The sequence below is a fragment of the Lynx canadensis genome, chromosome B1, assembly GCF_007474595.2.
Source record: "Lynx canadensis isolate LIC74 chromosome B1, mLynCan4.pri.v2, whole genome shotgun sequence".
NCBI classification, from domain to species: domain Eukaryota; kingdom Metazoa; phylum Chordata; class Mammalia; order Carnivora; family Felidae; genus Lynx; species Lynx canadensis.
In genome coordinates, this window is record NC_044306.2 from 148,410,185 (window position 1) to 148,427,950 (window position 17,766).

Genomic DNA, 17,766 nt, shown 5'->3' on the forward strand with positions numbered 1-17,766 from the left:
CACCAGCCAAGAACCTGGCTCCAAAGACAGGCATGAAAAATGAAACTGCCCGTAGAGGCTTGGCACCTGTGTTTTAGCAAAGCTGATTGGAGCCATCTGGCTGCTTACTCGCATGAAAAGTGGGAGGTTCACAGCACCCATTACTTATGTTGGCATATTCCAACATTTTGATTTGTTGGACCCTCTATGTACTTCTGTGCAGGAAGAGATATAAACTCTGTAACCTTTTCATGTTGCTTTTTTTCTCTCTTCACAAAGATATGATTTTGAAAAGTTGTTCCCAAAGCTGGAGCCAAACTTTCTATAATTATACCATGATAATGACATATTATGTACACCTTTCCTAGATAATGCTTTCATTGTACCTCTTCTACACTTAAGCTGCAAAATAAACAACTTAGCTTTGCGATTATCATACACATTCTCTTCTAAATCATTTTTGCCTGGCTCCAGGCATAAACAAGATAGAAATTAGTTTGTATTATTGTGACTTGATGAGAGAGATGTAAAGATCTACAGCTCCAAAGATTTCAAAATGGTGGTTTCCTGTATCTAGACTGCAGAAAAAGGTGTTGTGAGGAGCTTTTTTAATGATTCATGTTACCCTTGAGATCAGCTTGTCCAAAACCATCAATCCTAATCTGTTCAAGGAAGGGTGTGCCTACTTGAATCATGCAAATAAACCCAAAACAACCTCTCCAGCAAAATGTATTTTGAACAATCCTATTAAGAAGGAAATAAATTTCACTCATGTTAAAGTTTTAGGACTCTTTTAGGATCGCAGTGTTGTATGTTCAAGTAGGCATCCTGAAACTAATAGTACACCTTATGTTAACTGGGATTTGAATAAAAACTTTCTTTTTAGTATTTATTTATTTTGAGAGACAGAGAGACAGAGAGACAGAGAGAGAGAGAGAGAGAGAGAGAGAGAGAGAGAATTGCAAGCAGGCTCCACACTGTCAGCACAGAGCCCAACTCCGGGCTTGAACCCATGAACCGTGAGACCATGACCCGAGCTGAAACCAAGAGTTGGATGCTTAACCAACTGAGGCACCCAGGAGACCCTGAATAAAACTTTTTTAAAAAAATTGTCATTGAGCATGTACTATGCATTCCACAACTATTTACCCAGAAAGTTTAACCCAGGAGTATTGGCCACATTTCACCTATAAACACATGAAACATGTTGCCTAGAAATCTCCTTTTGGAAAGCCAAAAAAGACATCCAACTGCCATGTTTGGAGTGTACCCCTGCCTAGATACAAATTGACTTCCAGATCCCTTCAACATCACATGATTACACAAAGTAAAAGACCTGGTGTGGGAAATAAACTGTTGTTGAGGAAGCTCGTTACCCTTTGTAGTTTAATTAGCATATTGTTATTAAGCACACTAGGTTGTCCATCTTTTTATGCTTGGGAAAATTATTTTATTTCTGAGCTCAGGCTTTTCACATGCAAATGGAGATAATGATATATACATTAGAAACATCATGGAGAACAATGCCCCGTGTATAATAAATGCTCAAGTAATAGGAGATTTATTGTTGTTGCTATTGCTACTAATGTCATTGATGGAATGTTTCCTTTGCTCAGCATCCTCAGGGGTGTTGGAAAACACCAAAGACAGAAACTGTGGCCTAATTTAATTCAACTTTAAATGCAAAAGGTGATTTTTAAGAAATCAGGTTGATAAACGTGAAAAGATCTCCTTTTTGCCCTTTGTTATTTGTACTGAAACTAGCCTTGAGTAGATGAGGCATGCTTAATCATTCTTGGAAGACATTCATTTTATTCCCCCTTTTTTCCTTTTGGGAAGATAAAATAAAGAGTCCATTGTGCTCACATCTCCTCTTTGCCTTTCCTCCTTTTTCACATTTTCCTGTCCTTTCCTCTCCTTTTCTCTTTGTCTTTTGTAGAGACCAGAACGTAGTCCCAGATTGTAGTCCCAGATCATAGTCCCAGAACGTAGTCCCAGAGAGTAGTAGTCCCACCTACTCTTCTAACTGCTCTTATAGCAAGATGGGGCTGGGGAAAACAAGACTTCACAAAGGTGTCCCTATCAAGGATCTCTGGGAAGATAATTACCCAGGGGTGGCAGGAGCAAACAGGTTAAGGGCCCTTTAAGTACATCACTCTTCCATATGGGGTAGGATATGACAAAGAGAATCATTCCATTTCTTTACTCCATCAGAGACCCAGGCTGTGTAACACAGACTGGCAATAATAAAATATAAAATTTGTTTATTTCATGGTAACATCCTGCTATACATATATTATTTATTATTCATACATATATTATTATCATTGCTCAGACATATTGATCAATCTTTATTTCCTAACTGAAAATATAAAGCCCACAAGTGACACTTCATTATGTATTATTTGGCATCTCTAAAGTTGATAGTGAAATTAGCACTGTTTTAAAAATAAAACTCCAAGAATTTTTCATTTATGTAGTGGTAGAGAAACAAAATTGAGACGCACAAAAAATAACAGAATACAAAATAATGGTGGTAAATTGAGTCTCTGTCCTTGATTTTAAATGTGAAAGGCATTAAATTTGCCCCTTTAAATATTTCTGAATAGCTGTTCCTTACAGTAATATCTCACATTATGCTTCTTAAAATATGTCTCCCAAAAATATCTCATCTACTCCTAGTTGTATAAATAGAATAAAACATTACTACCTTTATTTACAGATATAAAAAAAAAATGAGGCTCAGGGATATTGGGTGAATTGCTCAAAATCACACTGCCACTAAGTGTGAGTCCAGGACTAGAATGAAGCCTTTAGAAAAGATGGTACCACGTCTCCAAGAAGAAGATTATAAAGTGGGCCTTCAAATCTAAAACTAAAAAAACTCATTTGTGTTCTATCTCTTAAGTCTGACCCTCATTGCCATAAAGAGCAGAACAGACTACCAAATACTGGGAGGAGAAGAGTTGGGAGAAAATGTGTTGTTTATTTAAAGATCTGAGCATTACAAATCTGGAAGATCAGACACCTGCCTAGGGAAGAGAAAGGAAATAAGAATGGTGTCTGATAGATGAATTAGGAATTAGTGTTATTAAGTTACTGTTATTAAGGAATATTAAGGCACTTTTCTAGAAACTTTCCATGGATTCGTTCATTTAATCGAAGTCTGAGAAGAGCTTGATCGTTCACTGGGTTCTGGCCAGGACATTCATCTGTGCTGTGCAAATGAACGCAGAATTAGAGTCCTGAACAAAACAGATGGATATGTGCTGTTGGATTTTGGAGAGAGCTGATTGTATGCAGAAAGGCACCTGGGAAGATGACACTCATTTTAACGCAATGTGAGCCTGAGAAACAAATTGTTGATTGACCCATCTCAGAACTGGGAAAACAAGATGGCCTGCTTCAGAGGAACAGCATCTCTGTGGGAAGTTAGGAGAATGCTGGCCCTTACCCACTGAGTCAGGGACCAGGTCTGAATTCAAGGGTACAGGGAGAGGGGAGCTGCCCAGTGGAACAACCCAGCCAGAAACAATTGGGATAAACTGGAATCCAAAACTCAGACAAAAAAGCTAAGACTTTCTAAAGGGACTGAGAAAGCTGCCAACCTGGCGGTGGTCCCAGCCAGATCTACATCGTGCCAGTATCTAGGCAGCTTGATCTGACATCCAAACCAAATAGCTTGAAAATGCCTAATCTCAAATCAGATCCAAAGCAAGGAGAGTCTAGCTAATCCCGCTTACATTTCAGTGGGACCTAGAATTACCATCAACAAAAAAACCTGACTTCTTTCCATGGTTTGTTCTGTGTTGCTAACCAAGGTCTATGTTACGGTAGGTAACAGCCCTAGCAAACACTTTTGAAAATAGCTAATGGTGATATGTACTTAGGTCAGAAGAAGTAGTGTGAGAGCTAGTGAGGAAGCAGCATCTAGCCTGGAAAGGAACAATGAAAAGAGGAATCCAGGGAGAAAAGAAGTGATGGTAACAAGTAGTGGGAGCAAGTAGATCACAGTTCTCATGTCTGACAGGAAAAAAAAAAAAAAGGTGGGTTGCAAACTGATGATAAAACCCAGAGGCTCAATCAGGAGCAAGCCCTGGGTCCCTAGAGCTGGCTCTGGAGCAGCCGCCTTTTCCAACTCATCACCTACCTGCTGGAGCAGCTTTATTAAGTCTTAGATTCTCAGTGCGGTTTAGGGTTTCTCTGTTGGCAAAGAGTAAAATGAATGAGGGAGAAAGACTCTTCCTAAGGAACTATATGATGAGAAAGGGCTTCCTCCTCTCTCATACTCCATTTGGTATTAGCTACCAATACCAAAGGGCAGAGAAAATAAATCAGCACTATATCCATGAGTCTCTTCCCAAATAATAAGCTACAGAGCAAATATCATTCCAGAAACCACTCTTACTCAGTATGAGATTTTTCTTCCTTAATTGTGCTTTTGGTAGAGTGATCTTTTTGATTACCATGTGCCAGTCACCATTTTGAACATTTTACATATATTATCTCATTTAATTTTTATTATCTATACTGTTTTACAAACATGGAAACTACTAAATTACCTTTCTAACTTTTTACTGAAAAAAAAAAAACTAAAGAAAAATGGGGTCATGAAATTGAATTAGGAAAAAATGAAATTCATAGTTTAGGTATAACTGGATAACCAAAGTCACTTTAGTAAAGGGCATGTGTACTCCCAGACAGTGGAGGGTAAAGAACAGATTTCTATGACAGTCGAGGGGTAAAAAAAAAAAAAAAAAAAAAAATGAAGAAGCCAAGGGGAAAAAAACAGGGACAAACTGATGATGGCATTGCCCCAATTTCCACAAAGGTAGTTAGTGAAAGCTGACTATTCAAATTAAGGTTCCCAGTTGGTTTTTGTCCTTAAATCAGGTCTCATTCATCTTTTATAACCTTAGACAATACATATCAGAAGGATCCATTTAAATGGAATATTTAAAATATATTTAAATAAAAAATATTTTCAAATTAATATTTTTTAAAAATCAGACCATCCTAACAAACCATGATTCTTTACAACAGTTATCAGGTAACCTTGTCATAAACATCTTACTAAAGAATTTGCATACATACCAATTAAGTACAAACTTTACTTTCACTTTCTAATAAAAAGCAAACAAAGGGGCTCCTGGGTGGCTCAGTCGGTTAAGCGTCCGACTTCAGCTCGGGTCACGATCTCGCGGTCCGTGAGTTCGAGCCCCGCATCAGGCTCTGGGCTGATGGCTCAGAGCCTGGAGCCTGCTTCCGATTCTGTGTCTCCCTCTCTCTCTGCCCCTCCCCCATTCATGCTCTGTCTCTCTCTGTCCCCAAAATAAATAAACATTAAAAAAAAAAAATTAAAAAAAAAAAAAAAAAAGCAAACAAAATACATCTTATTAGATTTTTAAATACTGCCAAGGAATGTTCCTAGGCTTAAATGTTCCTTCATAGTATATACTATAATAATACAGATTATCTAAGTATCCCAAACCAAATTATTAAGTAGAACTATATGAAAGTGCTGACAATCAACTTTACCCACAAAATGGCAATTTCATATGGTTCAAGGTAAAATGATAGTAAGCAACAGGGGGCAAAAGAAAATCTAACACCAGAAGAAATGAAAACCTAATGCTAACTCCATAAAAATACTTCAATTAATATATTGGGAAATTATAGCACTTGCCTAAAATTTAGTACCTGGCAGATGTGTCCATCAGAATTCACAGATGTCTCAGACAAGTGGTAATTTTGCAATTAACATCTTGGAAGCTAGCCTGATTCTTTCCTGATTTATTACAAATACAAATGTTTTTCATTTCTTTTAAAAAACATTAAACCACCTTGAACCCAGCTACATTGGGACCCTAAACAACAAGCTAATCTTTAGCTATAGAGAGACAGTGGTAGGCTGTTAAGTGAGTATGATGCTAAATGTTTGCAAAAACCAACTCTCCAGGGGAAAGTGCGTGCGTGAGTGTGTGTGTGTGTGTGTGTGTGTGTGTGTAATAAATTTTACTGATATAAAGGACAGGCAGCACACATACAAGTAATTATAAAATATAGGATACTCTGTTGTGAATTGCATATAGTCAGTTGATTCTGACCAAACATAGTTGCAACATCCTTGTTGACTATCCATTATCATATATGTTAACAGGTAGGATAAAAGTGAAACAATGAAGACAAAGTGCTAAACTGGATAATAGTTTTTGAATGCCAGCAGAACATATACTTGATTCCTTATGCCCCTCACATTTTAAAAGCTGTTATGAACTGAATATTTGTATCCTCACAATATTCATATGTTGAAATCCTAACCCTCCTACCCAATGTGATAGTAGGAGGTGGGGCCCTTGGGAGAAAATTAGGTTATGAGGGCAGAGCGTTCCTGAATGGGATTAGTGCCGTTATGAAAAGAGACAGGAGAAAGATGATGGATCTCTCTCTGCCATGTGAAGATACAATGAAAAGACAACCATCTACAAGCAATGAAGAGGGCCTTCACCGAAAACCCAATCTATGGTACCTTGATCTTGGACTTCCCGCCTCCAGAACTGTGAGAAATAATGCTTGTTGTTCAAGCCACCCAGTCTATGGTCATTTGTTAAGAGCTCAAGCTTACTAGGCAATGGCTATAGACACTAGACACATTTAATTGGCATTATTAGCATTTTCTCCATCACTTTTTAAAGTCTATAGACAAGTGACAAAACATAAATCAAGCCCTGATTTGAATTTTCTGAATTCTTTGGTGTAAATACTACCACAATGACTTATTGCAAGTGACCAAAATGAAGCCTATGAACAAAGAGTTGGGAAGAAATGACAGCACACCATTTTATGTGTGTTTATATATACACAATAGATGGTAATAACCTGAAGTGTATAAACTCTAGTAGCATGCAATAAAATAAATAGGAAATAGTGAATCTGAATGAATATTTATTACCTTTGTTTTTAATATCATTATTTAATTGTATACATATATAATTTGATATTTAATACTATCTGTGCTTAACAACTGGCTTGCAAAATTCCTGACTGGCTCTTGTGAATAGATAGAGGCAGCTCCATCACACCACTGGAAAATTAAAAAAAAAAAAATCCCAATTCTAAAGTATACATTGCAGCTATTAACTACACTATTGCCGTCATAACTAAAGAAAGCAATGTCTATTTTCTAGCCTATAACAGTAGAGTAAAGTGACTGAAGTTTATCTAGGTTTTTCGGTGTTAGAACTAGGTCCAACACTAGATACAAGATTCTCATTTATTAAAATAGTAGCAACAACTTTATAATTCTTTGTTTTAGAAATGTATTCTGAGATATTTCATAGTTAAAGATGTTAAGTAATTAAACCCGAACATATAAAGGTAACTGTGTAAACTTGCAAGAAGAATATAAGTGCCTCTAGAAAACCAAAAATTTATCGGGTACCTGGGTGGCTCAGTCAGTTAAGGGTCCAACTATTGATTTCAGCTCAGGTCATGATCCCACAGTGACTGAGTTTGAGCCCCACCTCAGGCTCTGAGCTGACCAGCACAGGGCCTGCCTGGGATTCTCTGTCTCTGTCTGTCTGTCTCTCTCTCTGCTCCTCCCCTGCTTGTGCTCTTTCTCTCTCTCCCCGTCCCTCCCTCCCTCCGAAAATAAATAAACTTGAAAAAAAACCCAAAAATTTGCCATCTGACCATTTATAATAACGTATTTTAGAGGTACATGAAAGTCATTACTGTAGAATCTCTCTAAGTCAAATCTTGCCTCTGGATATTTAAAAGGAGTTAGGTAACACAAAGGCCAATAAAAACATGTTTAAAAAGGCCTAATCTTATTCCATGCTTCAGGGTGTAAACTGATCAGCTGAAGAGCTGGGAAGGAAGAGCTGACTGCTCTCCCTATTTGCTTTCTGCCCGGCATATGTAACATTTCACAAGTGAAAGGTGAATGACAAAGGCAATTTCAACTTAGCTCTGAAGTATAAAGATCTACTGATAGGATAAAAGAACTGAATGATGGATGATATCAACTCATTAGCTGTATTCCACATCCAAATATTTTCTCCTGAAGCACAAAATACTGGCCTCCAAGATCCATCTGTTCTTAATTTCTACTCTAATTGCACTTCATGAAAATGAAGATCAACCCAGACTGGTGGAAGCCACGCTCCCTCTGCCATATGCATTCCGCTTCTCTTTGCAAATACAGTGATACTTGAAAACAATGCACTTTCTTGCTTCTCTATAGTAAGTACCAGCTTCGGGATAAAAAAAAATTGATCTCCAAATCATGGAATTTCATTTCATATGAAGAAAAGAATAAGAAATAAGATTAAAGACAGACTTTTACTTTAGTTGCCATAATTTTAAAAATAGGCGTTGGGGGCTCCTGGGTGGCTCAGTCAGTTAAGCGTCTGACTCCTGACTTCGGCTTATATCATGATCTCATGGTTTGGAGTTTGAGCCCCACATCAGGCTCTGTGCTGACAGTGTGGAGCCTGCTTGGGATTCTGTCTCCCTCTCTCTGCCCCTCCCCCACCTGCTCGCTCTCTCTCGCTCGCTCTCTCTTTCTCTCTCAAAATAAAAAATAAACTAAAAAAAAAAAAAAAAGAATACAGGGGTTGTTTTTAAAACAAAGTATTTGTGACATCAGTTGTAACCAACTGGTCATCCTATAACATTTCCAGCCATTAAACTCTTCAAAATACAATTAAAAAGAAAAAAAAGAAAACAAAGACATACATAAAAAATAAAATGTTTCCAGTCAGCGCCAATATTCCAGATAATGATAGAACCATCAAACTGTAGTGAGAATATTTTAGATTAGATTCTTCTTCTTGTCAATGTTTTTTTATAAAGTGTTTTATTTTGAATTATTTATTTATAATTTGTTTTGCTTTTAAAAAAATTTATGGTAACAGTTAAATCAATGCATAAGTCACTCAATAAAACTGACCTTTTCATTTGGTTCTATTTAATGGCTAGACACTCATTAAGAAACTATAATAATGGAATGGCTCAAAAATACACCAGAGAAAGTTTGCTAATAGTGAGCTCTCTTCCAGCCAACCCTTAATTTTAACACTAAGTCAGAAAACTCAGTTTCCAGAAATGGAGTGGCTAAGTTAGAATTCAGTTTATACAATTCATTTAGTCCACCTTTTCCAGGGCAAAATATCTTACACTATTCTGTATGTACAGATGAGGGCAATGAATTAGAAGCTCCCTTATGTACTCATTTCTCTTGGTACCAAAAAAGACCAGGGGTGGGATGACAGAGAGCTGGTTTTACCAGCCCAATGCTTAGCAACACTTTCACCATGCTTTCATTCTCAGACTTCATTGAAATTAGCTTCTCCCTCCTCAGATTATACCCAACCATGAAATGTATTTGAAACAAAGACAATAATACAAAAGATATTTTACAGAAAAGTCTGCCAAATGCAAGAGTATAAACAAGACACAGTGCCTTTCCTATTACTATATAATGGGGTTAATATCCTACCTTGAATAATTATTCTCATATCTAACCATCATGATCATATAACTAAAGAACAGGCTTTTTTGTAGTCCTAGACTTCATTAAGTAATAAATATTAAGCCTTGGATAAATGATCATTTATAGACTGGACGCCATCTCACATACCAAGCAAACACTGTATGATATTAGAATTCAGAGCATTTATCATATCTTAGTCTATCATCCTAATTCTGACAAACCCCCAAGTCTAAAGCATATTCCTTGATATACTCAAAAATCTACAAGTTTGATGACTCATCTGAAATATTCAGTTGTTTCATCATAGCATTATTACCAAACCATCTCAGTCAATCAGAATAGATATATATGAAGCAAGCAAGGCATCTTGGCATTTGCAGCCTTAGTAACTGCTGAAATCTTTCCAACAGGACTGCAAACCTGCCCAACTGGATAAAAGTGTCATTAGGAAATGGCAGTGGCATATGAACTTGAGGAAAGAAGAAATATGGTGAAGAGTAAAAACAACAGAGGACACGAGATGAAGTAAAGGTAAGAGATGGAATGAGGTAAAAGAGTGAGGCAAATGCTTGGCCCTGCATTACCATTATCAGGGTTGGTAAACATCCTACTTGCACTGGAGACTGTCTTCCCAATGTCAGCCAGGGATCGAAGGTTGGATTTCTTGGTTTGATGCCGGTGCTTCCGGAGCAAAGTATAGGTCACCTTATCCTTAAGGTCAGGTTTCAATAGGCCTGTCTCAATCTGATGGTCAACAATCATCTCTGATACAAAAAAGAAAAAAAAAAGGCAAAACAAAAACAAAAAGCAAAACTCAGTCACAAGATCACAAAGTTACTTTTTACTCCAACTTTATGGATGTCATCCTCAAATTTTATATCAATATACAAAGTTACTTTTTACTCCAACTTTATGGATGTCATCCTCAAATTTTATATCAATATACTATTTTCCAAATTTCCAACTTCCCACTTTATATGAAGGGTAAAGATACAGGACACACAGATTCTAGCATTAATGAGAGAGTTATAAATATTCCACTATGAATTATATGTTTGGAGAGAAAGAATCGTCTTGTCTTTTTTCAATCCCAGTTAATAGTGAATTCACATTAATCACATTCTTCTATGAGTAACACACTAAGTCAGTAATTTACATTTTTTCAATTAGGTAAAAAAGAGTAAGATTAGAAAATTCATGTTCTCTATCATAGCAAGTATGCCAGAAATACAAGTGATATTTAAAAAAACTTGCGAATATGCAAAATTTAATGTAGTGACATTATTGAATTTTAGATCTGCTTTCCCAAATCCTTCTGTAATGATATATTTTCCTTAAAATAGGACGAAGTAAAGGAAGACAATACTCTTCCCCATATCAGGTTATGCGAACACTAATTAATCCAATGAAAGAAAGACTAAACTACAAAACTGCCTTCGTCTTTTCTAAGAAGGGAGGCTTATTCTTCTTTTGGATCCAACAAAATGATTTCCAATATATTCCACTAATCATTTTAAAATTTAACCTGCCCAGAATTTTCTATGAAATTTTCACCTTACTACAAAAAAGTTATAATTTCTATTAGTTCTTGTTTTTAGAATGGCTTTAATTGGAAAAGATAACTGTGTTTCATAGAAACTGCTCCATGGGGAGCTCTGCTAATGGACAAGATTTACTCTAAAGGAAGAAATCCTCTTTCTCACAAATCAGCACGTTAGCAGCATGGCAGAAATGCAGCCTGGTCACCACAGGCCAACATTTCCTCTGTCCAGAACAGCGCACGGGACAAAACATCACAAGATATGCAGTGGTAGGACATTATCTCACTCACTGTATGCACGTACTGCTTTTGTCCCCTCTCTAGAACCAGAAAGAACTATGCATCCCATGCCTACCTTTTACCTTTTCAGGTATATGAGTGCATCTAGCACACTTCAACATTTCCGCTTGGGCAAAGTTCTCAGTATAGAAAAGTGAAGAAGAGAAGAAAAGCTCTTCTCTTGCAAAAGACTGACCAAAAATTGATGGGAACTGGAAGGGTAACGCCTCCTAAGCACTGCTATCTCTTTGAAGTCACGGATGTTCCAGGGGCTCTGCCTGGGCATAACTGCACCACTCAGAGGACCATCTTAATAACAAGCACTCACAGAACGACCTCACAACCTATAGCTAGAAACTGACAACTTACAAGTATATAATCAACTTAGAAGCCAAGCAGAGGCTGACTCCTGAATTTTCCATTACACGTCTTATACAAATGCCATAAATGTCACATAACACTGGGCCACTTGGTGGGGAGCTTGGGCAAGGCAGGAAGAGTTTCTCCCATAGGAATGTTTTGGTTTGAGAGTGGCCTTTAGCTCTGAGTGGTTTTAACTGTACAAACCCCTCTCAGTGAAACTCTCAGAACTGATCCTATAATTATACAGTTAACCTTCTGTTCCATAGTAAAGTAATTAGGTGCTACTCCTCTACTTTCCCTTTAAGTCTTGTTCACTGCGGAAGGTCCATTTGACAGAAGAACCATAAAAATAAGCAAACGGCCCCAGCGTATTTGTGGCACATGTTATCAAGCTCCTACTCTAATTCCAGGGTTGTGGATTAAAGTGTTTCTTATCTACCCTTCCTGGCAGCGCCTCCCTCTGTGCCTGCCTTCCCTTGTAATCTCAAACCTATCCATACATATGCACAGCCAGCCCTCTGTTACTAATGCCTGGAAATCACCAGTTAGAACAGGTTAAGACATCTGTGTGGCTTATGTCCTTCATTACGTTTCCATAAAACAGCCCACATTACAGGGATCTTTTTAAGTACAAACTACAAAACCTTTCAAGGAAAGTGGGGGCAGTAACATTTAACAGCTACACTGAAATTAAGCCTTCAGTGTTCAAAATCCCACAACCACTACCAATTGGGAGGGAACGTGCCAACCACAGATGATGGCAGAGCTGAAAGAGAACTCAGGAAACACCAAGTTCAGCCTCTTGTCACACAGATTTGGGAAAAGAGGGGGCAAAAGAGGTGACTCGCTCTCAGGAGAAGCCCAACTAGAGGTGCAGCTGCCCAAATGAAACCAGGTTCTCTGGACTCACACTTTACATCGTTCCCCATATCACACAGTGGTTTTCTCCATTTTAAAAAATAAGCCCTAGGAGCACCTGGGTGGCTCAGTCGGTTACATGTCTGACTTCGGCTCAGGTCATGATCTCGCGGTCTGTGAGTTTGAGCCCCACGTCGGGCTCTGTGCTGACAGCTCAGAGCCTGGAGCCTGTTTCAGATTCTGTGTCTCTCTCTCTCTCTCTGACCCTCCCCCATTCGTGCTGTGTCTCTCTGTGTCTCAAAAATAAATAAAAACATTAAAAAATTAAAAAAAAAATAAAAATAAAAAAGTAAGCCCTAGACCCAAGACAACAGTCAACAAACAAACAAACAAACAAAAACCTGATATATGCACGGGCTTCTGCAAACCAAGAGAATGGTGGTGTTCGTGCAACAACAACAACAACAAAAAAAAATGGCCAAAAGTGATAAACATTTTTTTTAGTTTTATTTATTTATTTTGAGAGAGAGACAAGAGAATGAGCAGAGAGAATGAGCAGACAGAGAGAATGAGAGAATGAGCAGAATGGGGCAGAGAAAAAGAGAGAGAGAAAATCCCAAGCAGGCTCTGCGCTGTCAGCGCAGATCCCGACGTGGGGCTCAAACCCACCAACGGCGAGATCATGACCTGAGTTGAAGTCTAAGAGTCAGATGCTTAACTGACTGAGCCACCCAGGCACCCTGATAAACATTTTCAAATGAAATACAAGGTCCAAGAAACATGAAACTTCAAGACTAACAAAGGTAATTTATAAATATAACCAATTATGAGATTTTACTAATCTACCAAAGTGGCCAAATGTATATATGAATGTGAAAAGTGGGTGCCACAGGGAATATTCCACATCCTGAGGGTGATGGTAATAACTAGTACAACCTTTCTTGAAGGCCACTCAGCAAATACGTGAACAAAACCCTTCCATACAAACTCTCTGAATATTTCACCATTAGAAATCTGTACTAAAAAATAAACAATTTCACGCAACTATAACAAAATGTTCGCTTATTCATTACAATAAAAATGTGAAGGCAACTTAAATGCCGAATAATAGATTATTAAATATTTTGCAGACATCAAAATCAGGTTCACGTATATATTTAATCACATGGAAAGAAATTCGTGTTTTTAAGTTAAAAAGGGCAGATTAAAGTGTTACAGTATGATCCCATTAGTAAAATAAATTTCATAGGCGTAAACGGAGATGTACAAAAACTGCTGTGAATGGTGGTATTTTGATTTTTGTGTGTTCTATTTTTCTGGATTATTTCACAATGAACATGTATTACTTTTGTGATAAAAAATACATTGCCATTTTGAAAATCTAAAAGGTGTTAAAAGCAAGGAACGACATGACTAACACATCTGCCAACACGTACAGCCCAGCAATGCCTTTAAATATAAAAACGAGAACTCCAAAAATAGATAGAGCTACATTTTCCTAATCCATTTCTCATCATAATACAATACCTGAAATGGCTTATAATTTTTTTTAACTTAGGAGGGTAGGAAAATCCTCATGCAGTTGCCTTCATGTGGGAATGACACGCTTTCACTGTAGGACTATAATGATGATAGTAATAATCAAGTTATCAAAATAATCCATGTAATGTTTTATCCTTTAATTATTTTAAAGGCAAGTATTTTTCTTAGCATTCAAAGGGGTTCTCCATGAAAACAAGGAGAGGTCCTGAGGAGAATCAGAACTAGGCTGAATGCTGTGTGTAAGTATGAGAAGTGACACCTGCTTAAACAGTCACATGGTGATAGCTTTGCACCTGCAGAGGGAGGATGCCTCTCAGAAGCAGGCCACTGAGAAGAAGGAGCAGGTGGACTGCAAAGAAAGATAAAAATCATGCTATTGTTTGTTTGATATAATCACACCCACTATTATTTCTTTCACTTCTCCTTTGTGGAGATAAGGGGAGGAGGGGAGATGCATCTTAGAGACAGAACTGTACATAATTCACAACTCTGAATTACCAGCACAACGCAGAACAAAACAGCGGCTTCACCTTCTGCTAGAAAAGGATGTTTTAATTACCAAATAATGGCAATAATTCTTCAAGTTACTGTGCCATCTTCTGTCATTTAAAGTGAAATTAGGGCGCTTTTTTCTTCATGCTGTTTAACCCTCTGTAATGTTTTGATTCTTTTGAGGATTTTTAAATATTTTTTTTCAGCCAGGGACACTCTTTCAAACACACTCTTCCTCCACCCCTGCAAATTTGATCCTTTTCTTCCCCCCCCTCCCCTTCTCCCTCCCTCCCTTTCTCCCTTCCTTCCTTCCCTTCCTCCCTCCCTCCTTTCTTTTGCTGGTAATGTATGTTATTTGCCTCTGGATTGCTTTTCTGTATTATCAGCTCCAGAATGAGTGATGGTACTTCAAAGTGACATGGTGGTGCCTAATTTTACAATTTAATGACAATTTTTAAAAGTAAAGAGATGGTGGTTAGAGAAAAAGTCCACAACTGATAATAAAAAGTCATGGAAAACTAAAGTGAGAACATAAAATGCTTAATGAATCTTCCTTAAGTCTAGTGAATACCAGAACCTCTTTCTTTGGCCAGTGGCTAAACAAGGCTCCAATATAATATGGGATTCTGTCTCCAACTGCATGGAAAAGATCAGTCAGTTGCCAAAGATCAGAAGCTCCTTAGGATGGTTCCTTCTAGTACTAAAGATCCTGAAGACAGTTTTATAGAAAAGCCCAAGTTCTACTGTAGGACTTACTTTCTTACTTACTGGAAACTTTCTAGTGACCCTTAAACCATAACACACATTCTCCTCCGAGACTGTATATATTGCCTAGCCACAAGCTTAATTCCCATTTTATCCAGCATTTATGCATTCTGACTTATTTTTTCAACTTGTCTAATTTCAGACATCTTTGCTCCAGATTAGTTCTTAAAGTCTGAAAACACAGAAATTGCAGTTCTCACTCAAAAACTGGACGGATTTTTGCTAACCATGATATTTTTTTGAGTAACAATCTCCCTTGCAGCAAAACAAATCACCCAGAAAACCATCCCTTCTGTTTGCTTCTGTCTTTGTAGACAGGCTCTTGTTCCCTGGGTACAAAAATACAAGATCTCTCCAGATAACCATTTTCAGCCTCACTTGCCTGGTCATATGTGAAAAATTCCACATGCAGCATTATTTCCTACATTATTTTCTAACCTCTGTGGATGTGGATTTGTAACTTATCTCATGTACAAAGTGAGAGATTTGCAAACGTAATTCCAGGGCCTAGAATAGTGTCTGGCACACTGTAGAAGTTCATGCACCACTGCTGAATAAATGCAGGAACTAATTAATTCTGGCCACCCCATATGAAGACATATTTACACTTCCCCCTTCTCCACGTGTACCTTAAAGTGTCTCAGGTTCATGAAAAGTGTGGGACTTCTTTGCAAATGGAGCTAACAAGCTCTCTGAAGAAGAATCAGATAGATACATATACATCAGTAAGATATATGCCTCATTTGACAACTAACCTTTTCTTCCAATACAAATGCTATAGCTTTCCTACTATCTTGCTAAAAAACAACAACAACAGAGATGCCATAGACAAGCCTTTTGGCTATAGATATTCAAAGAAATTTTGTAGTGAGTCTGATATACAAGAATTTTATACTGGTCACTTTCTGTGGGGCCACAATCCATGCTGTCTTCCCCATAATCCCAAATGAGGCACCCTGCAGCCCACTTGGAAAAGTGTAGTCATCCATATAGGTCCAGAGGACATCTAGTTATTGAATTTTCCTGGGAATGACAAACAGAGCCCCTGTATCTCATTTTGAGAAAAACATGATCTTCAGTACCCCTAGATCTGTAGGGTAATAAGGCACTTTAGGCCAGGCTTTTGTTAGAAAATGAAAACAATTACTACTGTTTGGAATGTAGTGATGTGTGCTCAAGGCGTTCAACGTAATGAGTTAACATTCACTACACAGCACTAATCGCAAAAGATACCAATGCACCAGGAGGTTCAGTGACTGGCTGGTGGGTGTATAAATGATACTCAGCACCAATGTGACAAGACCAGTCACTAGCCCATGTGGCTAGTACATGCGGCTGCTGGCTCCTTGCTCCCCACAACCTTTCTTACATATAGTTAAAGGATCTTGACTTCCACCTACAAAATTAGTCCCAACCCAGCAACTAGACTATTTTCCTTCTGACATAGGACATAAACCCTATTTTACGGATGATGAAACCGAGGCCCAGAGAAGCTCAGTGCAATGTCTAAGGTCAGAGTTCTAGAAATCTAGTCTCCATACTTCCAGTCCAATATAACGAAGGATAGGAGCAGGGAGCCTCCATTCTAAATATTAACCTTCCATTAATAAGCGAGGGAAGTGAATAAAGATCTGTACATACACATTTTGATCCCAATAAAAATAATGTGAAAAATTAAAAGCATAAAAGAGAAGACTGAGAAATAAAAACTGGATAGAAACGTGCCAAAATGCTAACGATGGCTATGGAGGCACGATGGATGATTTTTTATTTTCTTCTCAGTATCTGCCTATATTTTCCAAACCTGCAACAAACCTTACTAGTTTTATAGTATAAAAAAAGAGAGAAAATAAATGTTATAGAATTCATCTGCATTAACGGACACCCATGGACAGGTTGGGAGATCTAAAAAGATGATAAAAACTTTAAACAACATACTTACCCACCAACTGTGGGAGAGAAGAAGCCTCCCTGTCAAGCATGATGGATCCTTTCTCCATACAGGTCCTCAGCTCAAATAAGCTGTGAAGGGACAATGTGGCCACATGGGGCTTGCTCCATCTTTCCCCACCCTGTTCCACTTTTTCTTCAAATTTAATCCACCTAGGAACATGAGATTAGTGAGCAGCAATTAAAAGTATTCTAACCTTCTCTGGAAATAGCTACATCAACCCCTCCATCTCCACCCCCACCAGCACTTCCAAAATGTCTCCTTTGATGGAGTCTTAAAAGCTTATTATATCGTTAATTGCATTACCTTTATGAATACACCAAACAGAGTCATTAGACTGCTCCTTCACATGGCGTTAGAGGGAAAGAAAATAAACCAAAGGGATCTAAGAGCATCCTTGGTTTCCCACCTGTCTATAAATCCTTAAGAATGATTATTTTACTAGATTTTTAAAATAACATAGGAAAATGTGCATTTCAAAATTCTCCATGAAAGCCTACA

General features: G+C 37.8%; 1 protein-coding gene across 2 annotated transcripts in view; it reads right to left on the reverse strand.

The window, feature by feature from the left end:
* Nucleotides 1-17,766, reverse strand: part of SLC4A4 (solute carrier family 4 member 4) — a 348,118-nt gene that overhangs the window by 175,456 nt on the left and 154,896 nt on the right. Inside the window, exons 5-6 of one of the 2 annotated variants that reach the window (XM_032592973.1) lie at nucleotides 17,257-17,417; nucleotides 10,087-10,239 (exon numbers count right to left, since the gene is read on the reverse strand). In XM_032592973.1, the coding sequence (XP_032448864.1) occupies nucleotides 10,087-10,239; nucleotides 17,257-17,417 (314 nt within the window). Of the gene's footprint in view, nucleotides 1-10,059; nucleotides 10,240-17,256; nucleotides 17,418-17,766 lie in introns of both variants that reach the window. The other variant, XM_030313719.1, reaches the window with a different exon arrangement.